The sequence below is a fragment of the Balaenoptera ricei genome, chromosome 19 (assembly GCF_028023285.1).
Source record: "Balaenoptera ricei isolate mBalRic1 chromosome 19, mBalRic1.hap2, whole genome shotgun sequence".
Classification (NCBI taxonomy): domain Eukaryota; kingdom Metazoa; phylum Chordata; class Mammalia; order Artiodactyla; family Balaenopteridae; genus Balaenoptera; species Balaenoptera ricei.
In genome coordinates, this window is record NC_082657.1 from 902,450 (window position 1) to 918,849 (window position 16,400).

A 16,400-nucleotide genomic window follows, 5' to 3' on the forward strand; every position below is an offset into this window, starting at 1 on the left:
AAGTAGGGGATTTAGACGTACAAACTACTCTGTATAAAATAAGCTACAAGGATATATTGTACATAAGGAATATAGGCAATATTTTATAACTGTAAATGGAGTATAACCTTTAAAAAGTGTGAATCACTATGTTGTACACCTGAAGCTTATTGTAAATCAGTTCTACCTTAATTAAAAAATAAGATAATATGAAAAAAATTCATATTTACAGGTATAATAATTCGTATGTTAATAATAAAGCAGCAGTATGATTGCTTCATGATAGCCTAGCCTATACACTAATGAATGAATGATCATAAAATTTTTATGGCATACAGTATTACAATTATATTCATACGAGTTACCTGTGATGACAGGTTGATATGCAGTTTCTCCAATTAAGAGAAAAAGAGAGAGATACTATATAATAATATAATTATTTGAAAGCAAAGTTATAAAACAGTAAAAAACTAACACATTATTAATTTTATATTAAATATCACTCACCTTATTCCTATGTAAGGATGGGCTATCCACTTCAATACAAGTCTTTTTTTTTTTTTGGCTGCCTCATGCATCATGCGGGATCTTAGTTCCCTGACCAGGGATCTTAGTTCCCTAACCAGGGATTGAACCCATGCCCCCTGCAGTGGAAGCGTGGAGTCCTAACCACTGGACCGCCAGGGGATACCTCAATACAAATCTTGCACACAGTGTTCTACATGATGAATACTTAGGCAATGATGATGATGATGCAAAAAAGTCTCATACAGGTCTTACCATACAGTTATTAGATTTTCACACAAAGACACACACACATACACAACAGATAAGTTTATTAACTGTAAGTCATGATGATTATTTACTGTTCACTAAGTGGAAGTGGATCATCATAAAGGTCTTCATCCTTGATGTCTTCATGTTGAGTAGGCTGAGGAGGGGGAGGAAGAGGAGGGATCGGTCGGTCTTGCCGTCTCGGGGTGGCAGAGGTGATAGAGGTGGAGGAGGTGGAAGGGGAGGCTGGAGAGGCAGGCACGCTTGGTCGAACTTCACAGAAATACATAATTTCTGTCCGACTTCTTTACTTTTTCATTTCTTTAAAAATGTTTCTGGGGCTTCCCTGGTGGCGCAGTGGTTGAGAGTCTGCCTGCTAATGCAGGGGACGCGGGTTCGAGCCCTGGTCTGGGAGGATCCCACATGCCGCGGAGCGGCTGGGCCCGTGAGCCACAGCTGCTGAGCCTGCGCGTCTGGAGCCTGTGCCCCGCGACGGGGGGGGCCGCGATGGTGGGAGGCCCGCGCACCGCGATGAAGAGCGGTCCCCGCACCGCGATGAAGAGTGGCCCCCACTTGCCTCAGCTAGAGAAAGCCCTCGCATGAACCGAAGACCCAACACAGCCAAAAAAATAAAATTAAATAAATAAATAAAGTAGCTATAAAAAAGAAAAGTGCTTTAAAAAAAAAAAAAAAAATGTTTCTGTATGGTACCAATCCTTCTTCCACTGTTTGCCTTAGTTTCAGTGCCCGTATCATACAAGGGTCCATGTCGTAAAAGAAGTCAAAAGCAGTCTTGAATAGTCAGAACTCTTCACCAGATTGTCTAATGTCAATTTGTTTTCAGGCCCTGATGCTTCTACATCACCTTCCTCATCGTCTGGCACTGGTTCGGAAGCACTCGTCTCCATCAAGTCGTCTTCGTGAATTCCTCTGGAGTGGTGTTCAGTTAGCTCTTGAATTTCTCCAAGATCCATATCTTGAAACCCTTCACCTTCACACCTTTTTTTTTTTTTTTTTTTGTCATATCCACAATCTCTTTCATGATTTCCTTGATTGGCTTTGTTTTATTTATTTATTTATTTTAATTTATTTTATTTTTGGCTGCGTTGAGTCTTCATTGCTGCAGGCGGCCTTTCTCTAGTTGCAGCGAGTGGGGGCTACTCTTTTTTTTTTTTTTTTTTAAATTTATTTATTTATTTATTTATGGCTGTGTTGGGTCTTCGTTTCTGTGCGAGGGCTTTCTCTAGTTGCGGCAAGTGGGGGCCACTCTTCATCGCGGTGCGCGGGCCTCTCACTATCGCGGCCTCTCTTGTTGCGGAGCACAGGCTCCAGACGCGCAGGCTCAGTAATTGTGGCTCACGGGCCCAGCTGCTCCGCGGCATGTGGGATCTTCCCAGACCAGGGCTCGAACCCGTGTCCCCTGCATTGGCAGGCAGATTCTCAACCACTGCGCCACCAGGGAAGCCCCGGGGCTACTCTTCATTGTGGTGCACAGGCTTCTCATTGCGGTGGCTTCTCTTGTTGCAGAGCACGGGCTCTAGACACACGGGCTTCAGTTGCGGCAGCACGCGGGCTCAGTAGTTGTGGCGCACGGACTTAGTTGCTCCGCGGCATGTGGGATCTTCCTGGACCAGGGCTCGAACCTGTGTCCCCTGCATTGGCAGGCGGATTCTTAACCACTGTGCCACCAGGGAAGCCCGATTGGCTTTGTTTTAAATCCTGTGAAGTCATCTGGACACAGTTTTCTCCAGTACGAATTTATTGTTTCAGGCTTTATGGCTTTCACAGCTTTTTCTATAGCAACAATAGCATCTTCAATGGTGTAATCCTTCCCAACTTCCATGATGATTTCTTTATCAGGATTCTCTTCCATAGCTTTGGTAATCTTTCCATATGAGGCTTACAGGTTGTTATGATCCCCTGATCTAGAGGCTGAATTAGAGGCATGTGTTTGGGGGCAAGTAGACCACTTTGAAGCCTTTGGTGTTGAACTCATTGGTTTCTGTGTGACCAGGGGCGTTGTCCAATTTAAAAGAACTCTGGGGCTTCCCTGATTATAGGATGCAGCATGATTTATTCAGTCTCCCATTGATAGATACTACGTTGATTAATCTTTGTTATTATAAAACAATCAATACCAAATAGCTCTGTTATTACAAAAGACTTGCTCTTGTTAAATTAAAACAATTTGCTATGTGAGCAAATCAATTTTCTGGTAGATTCAAATAAAATCAGTCTCTAACGTACTTTCTAAATTGATGGAGTAATTTCTACTAACATTACTTTGCATATTATCTTCATTCAGACTGGGTTGGGATCCTTGGAAATTCCTCACTCTTTATAACTTTGTAACTCAAACTGGGGCATGGGTTGAGACCTCTGTGGATCAGTTGGTCTTTGCTAACAAGTTGGTTCTTTCTCTAAGGGGATCATCTACCAATGGCATGTTTTGGATTGAATGATGCTGGAAGTCAACATGTCTTCTGTTTACACAGAAAGGGCATGGAGCTTTCCCCCAGCATGACTTGCTTCCTGAGTAGTTTCTAGGCCATTAACCTTTGTCCCAGTACCTCTTTGGAGATCAAATTCTTAGCTCCATCCACTGAGTACATTGGCTTCTCCTATTTCCTCGACTGTATCCTGAAACTCCTGGTATATATTAACATTCCTGTGAGAGTAGCGAGGAGCAGAAACAGAAGTATGGGGGGTGGGGAAACATATGCATATCTTCCTGGGATATTCCAGATAGATTGAGAGGAAATATCGTCAGTATCTGTGATATTGATGTAATGTGTTTGAGCCTTGCGGTCTGGGCTAATGACTCTATTGTCTTTGTTCTTTACAGATACAAGCAGTAAGTCCAATACATTCTCAGCAATAGACTTTCTTCTGGACCTTCCTATGAAGCCAGAGCCACATGCACCATCCTGATCCTGGTGAGCATGTTTGGCTTTTTTACCTATTCACTTCTATTTTGTCCTTTTAGATGGCCCTAGTTGTAAACCCAAGCTCTGGGCTGATGAAAACGTTTCTTCACTTGCGTCTTTGTATTTCTCAACATTTTGTCCCTTTGTGCTGATTAGCAGTGACAACCCTGTCTCTAAGTTCTGTTTGTCTGCTGTGTAAGGCAAACATCTTTTTTCCAAATATGGCCTCTGGGCTTTAAGTTCCCTCCAGGACATTCAATCGTGTATTTAGTAAATTTTTCTTTTTATGTTTATAGTCTTATAAAGTATGCCAGTTAATCTGTTGGGAATTTTGCATCCACTATTGAATAACAATTGAAATAACTCATAGTAGTTGTAGGATACAAAAGAAACTGTCGAGGAAAGGGGAACCCTTCCAAGGCCGAAGAGTGGGCTCTTGTCTTACACTAGGAAGTGAACTGTCCGAGGAGACACACGTGCTGACAAAGCAAGAGACTTTATTGGGAAGTGATGCCCGGGCAGAGAGCAGCAGGGTGAGGGATCCCAGGAAGAACTGCTCTGCCACGTGGCTCACAGTCTCATGTTTTATGGTGACAGGGTTAGCTTCCAGGTTGTCTCTGGCCAGTCATCTCGCTTGGCCCATAGTCTGACTTAGGGTCCTTCCTGGTGGCTCGCACATCTCTCAGCCAAGATGGATCCAGCGAGAAGGGCTCTGGGAGGTTGGTCGTCTCCTCCCTCTTTTGGCCCCTCCCGGTTAGTTTTCGGGTTAGCTTTCTGCTCCCGCACCTTGTTCCTTATCGGAACCTCCTGTTGTGAGACAGCTCAGGCAAGCGGGCCTGGCCAAGGCAGGTGGTTTTGGTCACCAGTTCCCTAATGAAACTATTGTGTAAATAATTATTCAAAGATGTCGCTCGAAAGTAACGTGTGGCTTTTTCAGGTTTTGGGAGTTTGATGGTAGAAATCCAATGCTGATTTGAAATTTTTTTTTTAAATAACCCCAGTTCTTTAATTATTAAGGGAAGGGCTCTGAATCTGGTCCTTTATCTTTTTTTTTTAATTGGAGTATAATTATTTTACAATGTTGTGTTTCTGCTGTACAAGGAATTGAGTCAGCTATATGTATACATATACCCCCTCCCTCCCTCCCTGCCTCCCTCCTAGGTCCCACCCATCTAGGTCATCACAGAGCACCGAGCTGAGCTCCCTGTGCTATACCGCTGGTTCCCACTAGCTATCTGTTTTACACATGGTAGTGTATTTATGTCAAACCTAATCTCCCAGTTCATCCCACCATCCCCTTCCCCTTCTGTGTTCACACATCCATTGTCTATGTCTGCATCTCTATTTGTGCCCTGGAATTAGGTTCATCTGTACCATTTTTCTAGATTGCACATACATGCATTGATATACAATATTTGTTTTTCTCTTTCTGATTTCACTGTGTATGACAGACTCTGGGTCCATCCACATCTGTACAAATGACCCACTTTCGTTCCTTGTTATGGCTGAGTAATATTCCATTATATATATATATATGTACCACATCTTCTTTATCCATTCATGGATAAAGTGTCAGTGGACACTTAGATTGTTTACATGTCCTGACTATTGTAAATAGTGCTGCAATGAACATTGGGGTACATGACTCTTATTGAATTATGGTTTTCTCAGGGTATATGCCCAGTAGTGGGATTGCTGGGTCATATAGTAGTTGTAGTTTTAGTATTTTAAGGGACCTCCATACTCTTCTCCATATAGTGTAGGAGGGTTCCCTTTTCTCCACACCCTCTCCAGCATTTATTGTTTGTAGGTTTTTTGATGATGGCCATTCTGACCACTATGAGGTGATACCTCATTGTAGTTTTGATTTGCATTTCTCTAATAATTAGTGATGTTGAGCATCTTCTCATGTGTTTGTTGGCCATCTGTATGTCTTCTTTGGAGAAATGTCTATTTAGGTCTTCTGCCCATTTTTGGATTGGATTGTTTGTTTTTTTGATATTGAGCTGCTTGAGCTGTTTGTATATTTGGGAGATTAATCCTTTGTCAGTTGCTTCATTTGCAAATATTTTCTCCCATTCTGAGGGTTGTCTTTTCATCTTGCTTATGGTTTCCTTTGCTATGCAAAAGGTTTTAAGTTTTATTAGGTCCCATTTGTTTATTTTTGTTTTTATTCTCAATACTCTAGGAGGTGGGTCAAAAATTTAGGTCCTTAATCCATTTTGAATTTATTTTTGTGTGTGGTGTTGGGGAGTGTTCTAATTTCATTCTTTTACATGTAGCTGTCCAGTTTTCCCAGCACCTCTTATTGAAGAGGCCGTCTTTGCTCCATTGTATATTCTGGCCTCCTTTGTCATAGATTAGGTGACCATAGGTGTGTGGGTTTATCTCTGGACTTTCTATCCTATTCCATTGATCTATATTTCTGTTTTTGTGCCAGTACCATACTGTCTTGATTACCGTAGTAGCCCTGTAGTGTAGCCTGAGGTCAGGGAGTCTGATTCATTTTTTGTTCTAATTCTGTGAAAAATGCCGTTGCTAATTTGATAGGGATTGCACTGAATCTGTAGATTGTTTTGGGTAGTATAGTCATTTTTACAATATTGATTCTTCCAATCCAAGAACATGGTATGTTTCCCCATCTGTGTCATCTTTGATTTCTTTCATCAGTGTCTTATAGTTTTCTGAGTACAGGTCTTTTACCTCCTTAGGTAAGTTTATTCCCAGGTCTTTTGTTCTTTTTGTTGCAATGGTAAATGGGAACGTTTCCTTTATTTCTATTTCTGTGCATTAATTTTGTATCATGCTACTTTACCAAATGCATTGATTAGCTCTAGTAGTTTTCTGGTGGCATCTTTAGGATTCTCTATGTACAGTATATCATGTCATCTGCAAACAGTGACAGTTTTACTTCTTCTTTTCCAATTTGTATTCCTTTTATTTCTTTTTCTTCTCTGATTTCTGTGGCTAGGACTTCCAAAACTGTTGAATAATAGTGGCAAGAGTGGACATCCTTGTCTTTTTCCTGATCTTAGAGGAAATGCTTTCAGTTTTTCACCATTGAGAATGATGTTTGCTGTGGGTTTGTCATATATGATTGTTATTATGTTGAGGTAGGTTCCCTCTATGCCCACTTTCTGGAGAGTTTTTATCATAAATGAGTTTTGAATTTTGTCAAAAGCTTTTTTTGCATCTATTGAGATGATCATATGGTTTTTATTCTTTAATTTGTTAATTGGGTGTATCACATTGATTGGTTTGTGTATATTGAAGAATCCTTGCATCCCTGGGATAAATCCCACTTGATCATGGTGTATGATCCTTTTAATGTGTTGTTGGATTCTGTTTACTAGTATTTTGTTGAGGATTTTTGCAACACTGTTCATCAGTGATATGGGTCTGTAATTTTCTTTTTTTGTGATACTTTTGTCTGGTTTTGGTATCAGGGTGATGGTAGCCTCGTAGAATGAGCTTGGGGAAGAGTTTGAAAAGGATAGGTGTTAGTTCTTCTCTAAATGTTTGTTGGAATTCGCCTGTGCAGCCACCTGGTCCTGGACTTTTGTTTGTTGGAAGATTTTTAATTACAGTTTCAATTTCATTACTTGTGATTGGTCTGTTTATATTTTCTAATTCTTCGTGGTTCAGTCTTGGAAAGTTGTATGTTTCCAAGAATTTGTCCATTTCTTCCAGGTTGTCCATTTTATTGGCATAGAGTTGCTTGTAGTAGTCTCTTATGATCCTTTTTATTTCTGCGGTGTCAGTTGGAATTTCTCCTTTCCATTTCTTTTTTTAAAATATTTATTTATTTTTGGCATACGGCCTTCTCTCTAGTTGTGACACGCTGGCTTGAGTGTGTGGCTCAGTAGTTGCAGCGTGCGAGCTTAGTTGCCCCACGGCATGTGGGATCCTAGTTCCCCAACCAGGGATCGAACCAGCATCCCCTGCATTGCAAGACGGATTCTTTATTTTAAAAAAATTATTTAATTTATTTTTTCGGCTGCATTGGGTCTTTGTTGCTGTGTGCAGGCTTTTCTCTAGTTGCAGTGAGCGGGAGCTACTCTTCGTTGCAGTGCTTGGGCTCTAGGCACACAGGCTTCAGTAGTTGTGGCCCGTGGGCTTAGTTGCTCCGCGGCATGTGGGATCTTCCTGGACCAGGGATCGAATCCCTGTCACCTGCATTGGCAGGCGCATTCTTAACCACTGCACCACCAGGGAAGCCCGTTTGTTCTTTAGTTCTTCTAGGTCCTTGTTAAACATTTCTTCTATTTTCTCGACTTGTGATTTTGGATCATCTTTACTATCATTATTCTGAATTCTTTTTCACGTAGGTTGCCTATTTTGTCTTCATTTATTTGGTCTTGTACTTTTTTACCTTGCTCCTTCATCTGTAACATATATTTTTTTGTCATTTCATTTTTTTTTTTTTTTTTTTTTGATGAGTGGGGCTGTGTTCCTGTCTTGCTGGTTGTTTGGCCTGAGGCATCCAGCACTAGAGTTTGTAGGCTGTTGAGTAGAGCCAGGTCTTGGTGAGGAGCTCAGGTCTGACTCCTCATTTCTCAAAAGTTTCTGCTTTTAATCAGATAAGGGATGTTCTGGGAAGGTTTCTTTCTGCATGTGTTGATTCTCATCTGCCTCCAGCTCAAGATAATCCCTATGCCAATGTGGCATATTTTGGTCCCCTGCCTTTGTATCTGATAAATTCAGCAGAAACACTCTTTCTCATAGTAAGAGTTGCTTCTTTGCAGGAGAGTCTTATCATCTAATCAACTGAAGATCTGAATGTTTTCTCTATGGGATTTATCTAATGTATTCAGTCTTCAGAGGCTCTGTGTAAGCACTTAGTGGCTTACCTAGATGGTCCTTTGAATAGGGCTCCATTACCTGGAATATAAAACCTGTTGTTTCCCCAAGAAAATTATGAGCTTTGTAATGTTTTCTAAATCAAGATCCCAAAAGTTTTCCTTGGTGCAGTTATTGTACTTTTTCAAGAATTCACATATTTTGGAAATGTTCTTAGTGCTTATGAAGTCATGCAATGGTTTGTGCATGCACATGCACTTGTAGGGAGTGCTTGCCCCTTGTTACTTTACATGGTATTTTTAGTTAGAACTTCTTAGCGTCTTTCATACCAAATGATTTATATACATGTAGATTAGCAAATCACTGTCACTAAATCATTCTCACAGAGAGCCGGTGTGATCTTTGGCAGCTCAATTCAAGAGTAAATACCTCAAGGGAGTTCCCTGGTGGTCCAATGGTTAGGACTCTGTGCTTTCAATGCCAAGGGTGGGGGTTCCAGCCCTGGTTGGGGAACTAAGATCCCACAAGCTGCAAGCCATGGCCAAAAAAGTAAATACCTCAAAATATTCTTAAAGATTTTATATCTTCATCTATTTAAACTCATTAAGTAGATAAAATATACAGAGGAGTTTTATCCACTGCTTTAATTCAGTGTTTTATTTACTCTTTAATTCAGTGTTTTATTCACTGCTGTGAGAACTACATTGCCCAGAGGACCCTGAGCCAGCAAATTCACGTCAGCGTGGAGCCAATGAAGGTCCAGGACAGGGGCATTTCCATGCGTGCCATTGTGTCAGGGCGGGACTTCCGGCATTCTCCTAGTGGCAGTCTGTTTCCTACTCAGAGGTTCCAGAGCTCTGGGTCTGGTCTGAGGTGACCAAACTAAAGAGGAGACACGACCAAGAGGAATTGTTGTCCTTACTGCACAGCGTCGGATCTGAAGCATTGGGTTGCTCCACCCACAGACTCCGATGGCGGCGGCGGTGCTGAGGGACCCACCTCAGGTAAATGCTCATCCTCCAGGCCCTCACCACCCTCACTCCACCAGACACTAAAGCCCTGAGTGCGGGGCACTTGTTCCCGTGCCCGCAGCCCAGGCCCCGGTGTCCAGGATGGTGAGGCGGCCATGGGTGGGGCCCTGGGGCCCTGTTTCTGACAGACAGTGTGATGGCGCGTGGGAGAGGGTCACAGGTGAAGGGACCGGCAGGTGTATAGGTTTGGAGGTCGGAGGATTCGGGAAACCTGTTTCTTTAGGCAACAGAGAATTGAGATGGAGTGGCCCTGGATTGGCAGGCTCAGGGGGTTGTTTCTTCATTCTGAAGGCCCTGGGAACCGTGGGGAATTTCAACAAAGAAGACAACTGAAGTTTTCCAAGAGGCTTTTTAAAGGAAGAACAGACTAGAGAGGGTTGATGACAGTGAAGCACAGGGAGACTGAGTCTTTGTGCAGGTCACATAGCTGCTAAGAGTCAGCACTGAGGACTGAATCCCAGAGTTTAGACAGCCTGAGGTCTCTTTGCTCCAGTGGTAAGCAGAGCTATAATGGAGACCAGAGCCCACTGAGCTCCACCATGGTTGCCTGCCTCCACTGACCTCTGCCCACTGGTTCCCATAACAGTTGAAGTGCTTTTAGAATCTACACAAGTAAGGGGAGGGTGTCCTAGGGTCTCACTGATCATGACCCTATATGCATGTGGTGTCTGGGGTTGTGGTATCCTGGGACCCTTCACCTGCCATTCTCCCAGCCTTTAGTCTGGGACCCTGGAGAAACGTCAACCGAGGCTGGAAGTTATATGGAGGTGTTCCCAATTCCAGAAATTAGTAAAGTCAAGTCGTCAAGGGCATAGGTACCAGTATGTGCCAGATGCTTGAAGGTGAGGCCAAGCTGGGAATATTCAGGGAAATATAAGTCTCCTTCTGATGAGAACAGAGCAGGGAGGCAGGACTCAGGCCTGGAATGTCTCCCTGAGAAGTGGGTTTTGATTTTGGAGGTGGTAGGAGCAGTTGCGGGGGCGGGGTTGGGTCATAAGATGGAGGTAAACTTACACATGCCTTAACCTGTTCCATCTAGCTGCAGAGAAGAGAAGTCTAGAAATTTGAGACAGAGTTCAGCATTAGACACACATGGGTGGTGACTGCTTGGTGGATTGGGTGGGGCTTTCTGTCACATTTAGGAAGGGGAATTCTTGTCCTGGTGGTAATACTATTAACAGGTCAGGAAGAAGAGAGTAGGTGTCAATTCTGGGTCTCTTTCTTGGGCACCAGGTTGGAGGAAGTGGTCTCTCAGACATAGGTAAAAGGTTTTAAGAGAGGTAGTCATTGAGGGAGGAGAGGATAATCTAGCAGCCACGGTTTCCAAGGGAAGAGTGGACATGAGGTGAATGCAGAGGCCTAGGAGTAACTGAGGCAGGATGACCCTGAGGATGGGGCTGCTGCTTATTCACCATTCTTGACTCACCAGAATTTTGTGGTGACCTTTTGTGGATCCTCTGAGGCTGGTTGATGAGCTCAGGGATGAATAGGACAGCTGTGAGTTACTCGGCCCCATGTTACGGGTGGAATTATGTCCCCCTAAGGTCTTATGTTGAAGTATTAATCCCCAGTAACTCAGCATGTGACTGTGTTTGGAAATAGGGTTTTTTATTAATATGAACCCTCATCCAACATGTCTAGTGTCCTTGTAATAATAGGAAATTTGGGCTCAGACACAGAAGGAAGACCACGTGACATCACGGGGAGATGACAGCCATCAATAAGCCAAGGATTGAGGCTGTAAACGCAACCAACCCTGCCAACACTTGAACTGTCAGAAAACAAATTTTTGTTGTTTAAGCTAGCCACTATGTGGTACTTTGTTATGGTAGCCGTAGCAGGAGGTGGGGTCCTGCAGAGGTCTGTAGTAGCAGGGCACTCTTGATGCTGTATGATGAGTAACGGGGAGACAAATGGAATTCCTGTGGCTGTGGGGATGCACTTATGGGGTGCACAGAGGCAAGAGGTGCTAAGAAAGATGTGCACACGGAGAGGGAGCATGAGCTGATGATTCCACATCCTTGGTATTAGGGACTTAAGAGTGCAGGTTGAGTCTACATTTGGTTGTACCTGAGAGGTACGCTCTGAGGTATCCCAGGGATATGGCCTGGCTGGGGGCTGGTGGGGCCCTGCAGGCAGGACCATGAGGAGAGAGTGACATTAGTGGCACCAGGGCCTGGTGTCGCCTCCAAGTTGGAGAGCTTGGGAGGAGGGTAAGCATGGGATAGATGTGTGGGTGATGGGTTGTGGATCCTTGGGAGAGAGGCTTTTTGTGATTTCATTTCTCCCCATCATGGCAGGGTAGTGTGACCTTTGAAGACGTGGTTGTGTACTTCTCCTGGGAGGAGTGGGGGCTCCTTGATGAGGCTCAGAGATGCCTGTACCACGATGTCATGCTGGAGAACTTTGCACTTGTGACCTCACTGGGTAAGGCCCTCACACCCACCCCAGTACCTTGGGCTAGACTCTGATCTTCTCACATTTGAACAGTAGGTTCTGCCTCCTTTCCCAGTTCCCTGGCTGGGTGCTGTGGTCGACAGGGCTGGGCTGAGCGACTGCCCTCTTCTTGAACCTGCAGCCACTGGTGTGCTGCCCCAGTGAGCCTGATGGATCACACCTTACTTGCCCTCTCCCTGGCTGGGTAACTGTCCAGATCCATGGCTCCTCTGCCCAGGTTTTTCTCTTTCCTTTCTGTTGACATTCTTCCTGTCTGTGCCAGCAGTTGCCATTGCTAATATGTTGACTACCTTCGGGGACGATGGGCTTTTTCTTTTTTTTTTGGCCATGCCCCATGGCTTATGGGATCTTAGTTCCCCAACCAGGGATTGAACTTGGGCCCTTGGCAGTGAAAGTGCAGAATTCTAATCCCTGGACGGAGGGGAATTCCCATTGGGCTATTCTTATAATATGCAGAATTTCTCTGGGCCAATGCTAGTCCATCACCTGTCCTGTCGTTGCCTTAGGACTTAGGTCCCAGGCAGTTGTTCAGCTGGGGTTCAGAAAGAAGAGTGCTGGGATGGACATGACTCCAGCCATGGCGAGATGGGCTCAGAGCAGGCCTCTCTTTGGTGAATGGCAGCTGATGGAGGGCATGACATTGAGACTGTATTCAGATCATACAGAACCTGTCCTGTGTCCACCAGTGTGTTGATGGTGAATGCCAGTGACCACACATCATTTCTACCTTTCCTTCCTTACACTGGACACTTCTATAACTTCTGATTCTTCTCTGGGTCCCTGGCTGTCCCCACCTTTCTACCTTCATGTGTCACCTTTTCTCTACTGTTTCCTCTACAATGTTCCCCAGGATTAGGTCCCACATAATGTGTTGCAAGGCATGCACGTATCATTAAATAGACTTTGAATACCATGTAGTCAGTTGCAACCATATCTTCCTGGGCCTGGATACTTGAACGCAGCACTGAAATGTCATCAGCAGCCAAGGCCCTCCTGAAGGGCGTTGGCAGAGAAGTGAATTGGAGGTGTTTCTTCCTCTGCTGCACGCCACTCTGACAGCCTCCATCTTGCAAGGGCTCCCTACTTCTTAGGGCTTTCAGAGTCCCAGTACTGCAAAGCAGCTCTTTCATCAACCTCATATTGAAAGCAATCCAATGGCCTCATTCTTTGGTGTGTCTGACACATTTGTGTTGGGGCTATCCCCCCACCACCAAAGACAACTGCATTTCACCAGCATTTCTGTGCTTTCAGGTTGTTGGTATGGAATGGAGGATGAGGAGGCATTTTCTGTGCAGAGTGTTTCTGTAGAACAAATGTCACTGCGCAAGACTCCAACTCCAGATCCATCCACTCAGAAGACTCACCCCTGTGAGAAGTGTGTTATGGCCGGGAGAGACATTTTGTATCTGCCTGAGTACCAAGGATTGCCTCCTGGGCAGAAATCATACACCTGTGAGGCATGTGGAAAACAATTTTGGTTCAGTCCAAACCATCACCAGCACCAGAAGCACAATGATGAGAAGCCATTCAAAAGGGACATAGATAGGGCCTCATTTGTGACGACCTACAGGTTCCATGTTTCAGGGAAGCCCTTCACCTGCGAGGAAGTCGGGAAGGATTTCCTGGCTATGTTGAATCTTCTCCAGCATCAGGCCACTCTCAAAGGGGCAAAGCCACACAGCAGCTCCAGGTGTGTGGAGTCCTTTCATAGCGGAAAAAGTCATTACAAGTACAGTGAGTATGAGAAATTGTTCAGCTATGAATACACACTTTTTCAGGATGAGCAACTTCACACTAGAGAAAGTTACTATGACTGTGAGAAACCCTTTAACCAAAGCTCCATCCTTATTAATTGCCAGAGACCTGACACAGGAGCAAGGTCTTATGAGTGCAGTGAATGTGGGAAATCCTTTAGCCAAAGCTACAGACTCATTCAACACCACAGAAGTCACACTGCAGCAAGGCCGTATAAGTGCAATGAATGTGGGAAAGCCTTCAGCTACAAATTAAGACTTGTGCAGCACCTACAAATTCACACTAAAGTGAGACCTTATGAGTGTGGCGAATGTGGGAAGTCCTTTAGCTACAGCTCCACTCTCATTAAACATCAGAGAGTTCACACTGGAGCAAGGCCTTATAAGTGTGGTGAGTGTGGGAATTCCTTTAGCCAAAGCTCCAACCTCATTCAGCACCAGAAGATTCACAGTGGAGCGAGGCCTTATAAATGTAGTGAATGTGGAAAATCCTTCAGCTACAAATGCAAACTTGTGCAGCATCTGCGAATTCACACTGGAGAAAGGCCTTATGAGTGTGGGGAATGTGGGAAATCCTTTAGCCACAGCTCCACTCTTAATCAACACCAGAGAATTCACACTGGAGCCAGACCATATAAGTGTGACGAGTGTGAGAAATCCTTTAGCCAAAAGTCCAACCTCATTCAGCATCGGAGAGTACACACAGGAGAAAAGCCTTATGAGTGTGGGGAATGTGGGAAGTCCTTTAGTCAAAGCTCCCACATCATTCAACACAGAAAACTTCACACCAGATAACCTCATGAATGCAGTGACTGGGAAAAAACCAGTTACAGCCAATGGTCTGTAATTCAACAGAAGTTCACAGCCTGGATAAATTTTATTTGTGCAGCAAAGTTGGGAAAACCTTCATCTAAAGGTCTTTGAGACCTACAGGGAACATGGGTTTTCAGTGTACTAGAACTAGAGTGTCTTTGTGAGGGAGCCATCTGCTTGACGTTGAACCTCATACAGCTGAGCATCCAGAGTGGGAAGGTTCCCCATGAGTTCTAGGTTTGTGGAAAGCTTTTAGGATCCTCTTTGCATATTCTACTGCTGGCTCCATTGTCTGAATTATGTCCCTTCCAGTTTCTGTGGCAGAAGCCTCACCTCTACCACTTAGTAGTTTCCAGGTTCCAATAGTGTGTATGTCCCTTGCAGTGATCAGGGAAGGCAGATGTCTCTGTCCCATTCTCTACAGAACAGTAGGAGGAGTAATTTTCAAGGGAGGAAGCACCTCTAGTGCCTCTGTGAGAAGTATAAATCAGTTCCCTTTTCCCAGGGATATCACATAATGCTGAGCACTACTGTGGGGAAGCTGTTCCCCAGGTACTGCAAAGGAATCATGTGCCTTCATGTCTAGAGTTGGGTTTTCTGGTGTTGGTTGTAAGACAGGGGTGAGGCTGGAACCTAAATTCACACACACTGGATGTGATTCATACGCACTGGAGGAGGCTGTGGCAGTGAGAAAGGTGTGCCTCTTCTAAGGTGCCTCCACAAATGTTGTGACTGTGGCTACATTGTGTTGGATGAGGTGTACATGCCATAGCTGTGTTCTTCCTGTAGCTGCAGTCATTGTCAGAGCAAATAAAGCTGTGTATATTCGTGTAGCCTCAGGGCTGTTCACTCGAAGGATACTGCTGCATAGAGAAGAAAATGAGAATAGACAGAAGGGAGATCCTGGAGCCCAGAGATTTAGTTTTTGTGACCTAGCAGCTGTTCCTGCCAACTCAAATGATCTTTATGAATACTTTTTCCCCTCTTGGAGGGCTGCCCTTCCCAAGCTTTCTAAACCTTTGGTTATGAAAAAAATGGGGGGGGGATTAGATTTCTATTTAAACAAATTCTTACAAAGGTTTATTGACATATAATTTAAATTGTACAGTGTGGTTAGTTTTGACATAGTGTAAAAACCATTAAAAATAATCCTGATGGTTATCATATCTGTAATTCATAGTTACTTCCCTTTTATTTTTGGCCACACCACACAGCTTGGGGGATCAAGCCTGGGTCGTGGCAGTAAAAGCCCAGAATCCTAACCTGTAGGGTACCAGAGAATATACCCTTTTAAAATCTCTTTCTGCCCTCACAACTACTGATTTACTCTTTCACAGTAAATTATTTGTTTCAGAGAATTTTATGTTGTTTACTTTTTAAAAATTGTGTTTTCCCTCCATGCTGCATAATTATTTTCTGATTCATAAATGTTTGCTTATGTAAATACTTCATTCTTTTTATAGCTGAGTACTATATCCTGTCTAGATGTACCACAATTTGTTTACCCACTTTTCTGTTAATGGCCATTTGGCTTGTTTCCAATTTTCGGCTGTTACAAATAAAGCCTTATGTACATACACAATGGAAAGGAACAGGCGATGAAGCCTCCTTTGTTTTTTTCATGTTACGGGTAACTTGTTTCATCTAGCCCCACTATATTAGTGAATTATATAACACATAAACCTCTTCAGAGTTCATTTCTAAGATGTAAATCTTTCACAGCTCCAATATCAGTGTTCAGACTTCCCACCTTAAAGCTTTTGTGTTTCATAAATTTCTTAACCTAGAGGTAGGTAGATATTACCTCTCTGAAGTTCCCCAATCATTCCACTAGAGTTTGCAACATTCTAGATGTGGTTTGTTGG

The 16,400-nt window shown here is 43.8% G+C and overlaps 1 protein-coding gene across 1 annotated transcript in view; it reads left to right on the forward strand.

The window, feature by feature from the left end:
* Positions 1-16,146, forward strand: part of LOC132354035 (zinc finger protein interacting with ribonucleoprotein K-like) — a 52,131-nt gene extending 35,985 nt beyond the window's left edge. The window contains 4 exon segments of the mRNA XM_059905582.1: positions 3,599-3,689; positions 9,157-9,484; positions 11,812-11,938; positions 13,220-16,146. Coding sequence (XP_059761565.1) covers positions 9,452-9,484; positions 11,812-11,938; positions 13,220-14,646 — 1,587 coding nt within the window. The 5' untranslated portion in view covers positions 3,599-3,689; positions 9,157-9,451 and the 3' untranslated portion in view covers positions 14,647-16,146.
* Positions 16,147-16,400: the final 254 nt, after the last annotated feature.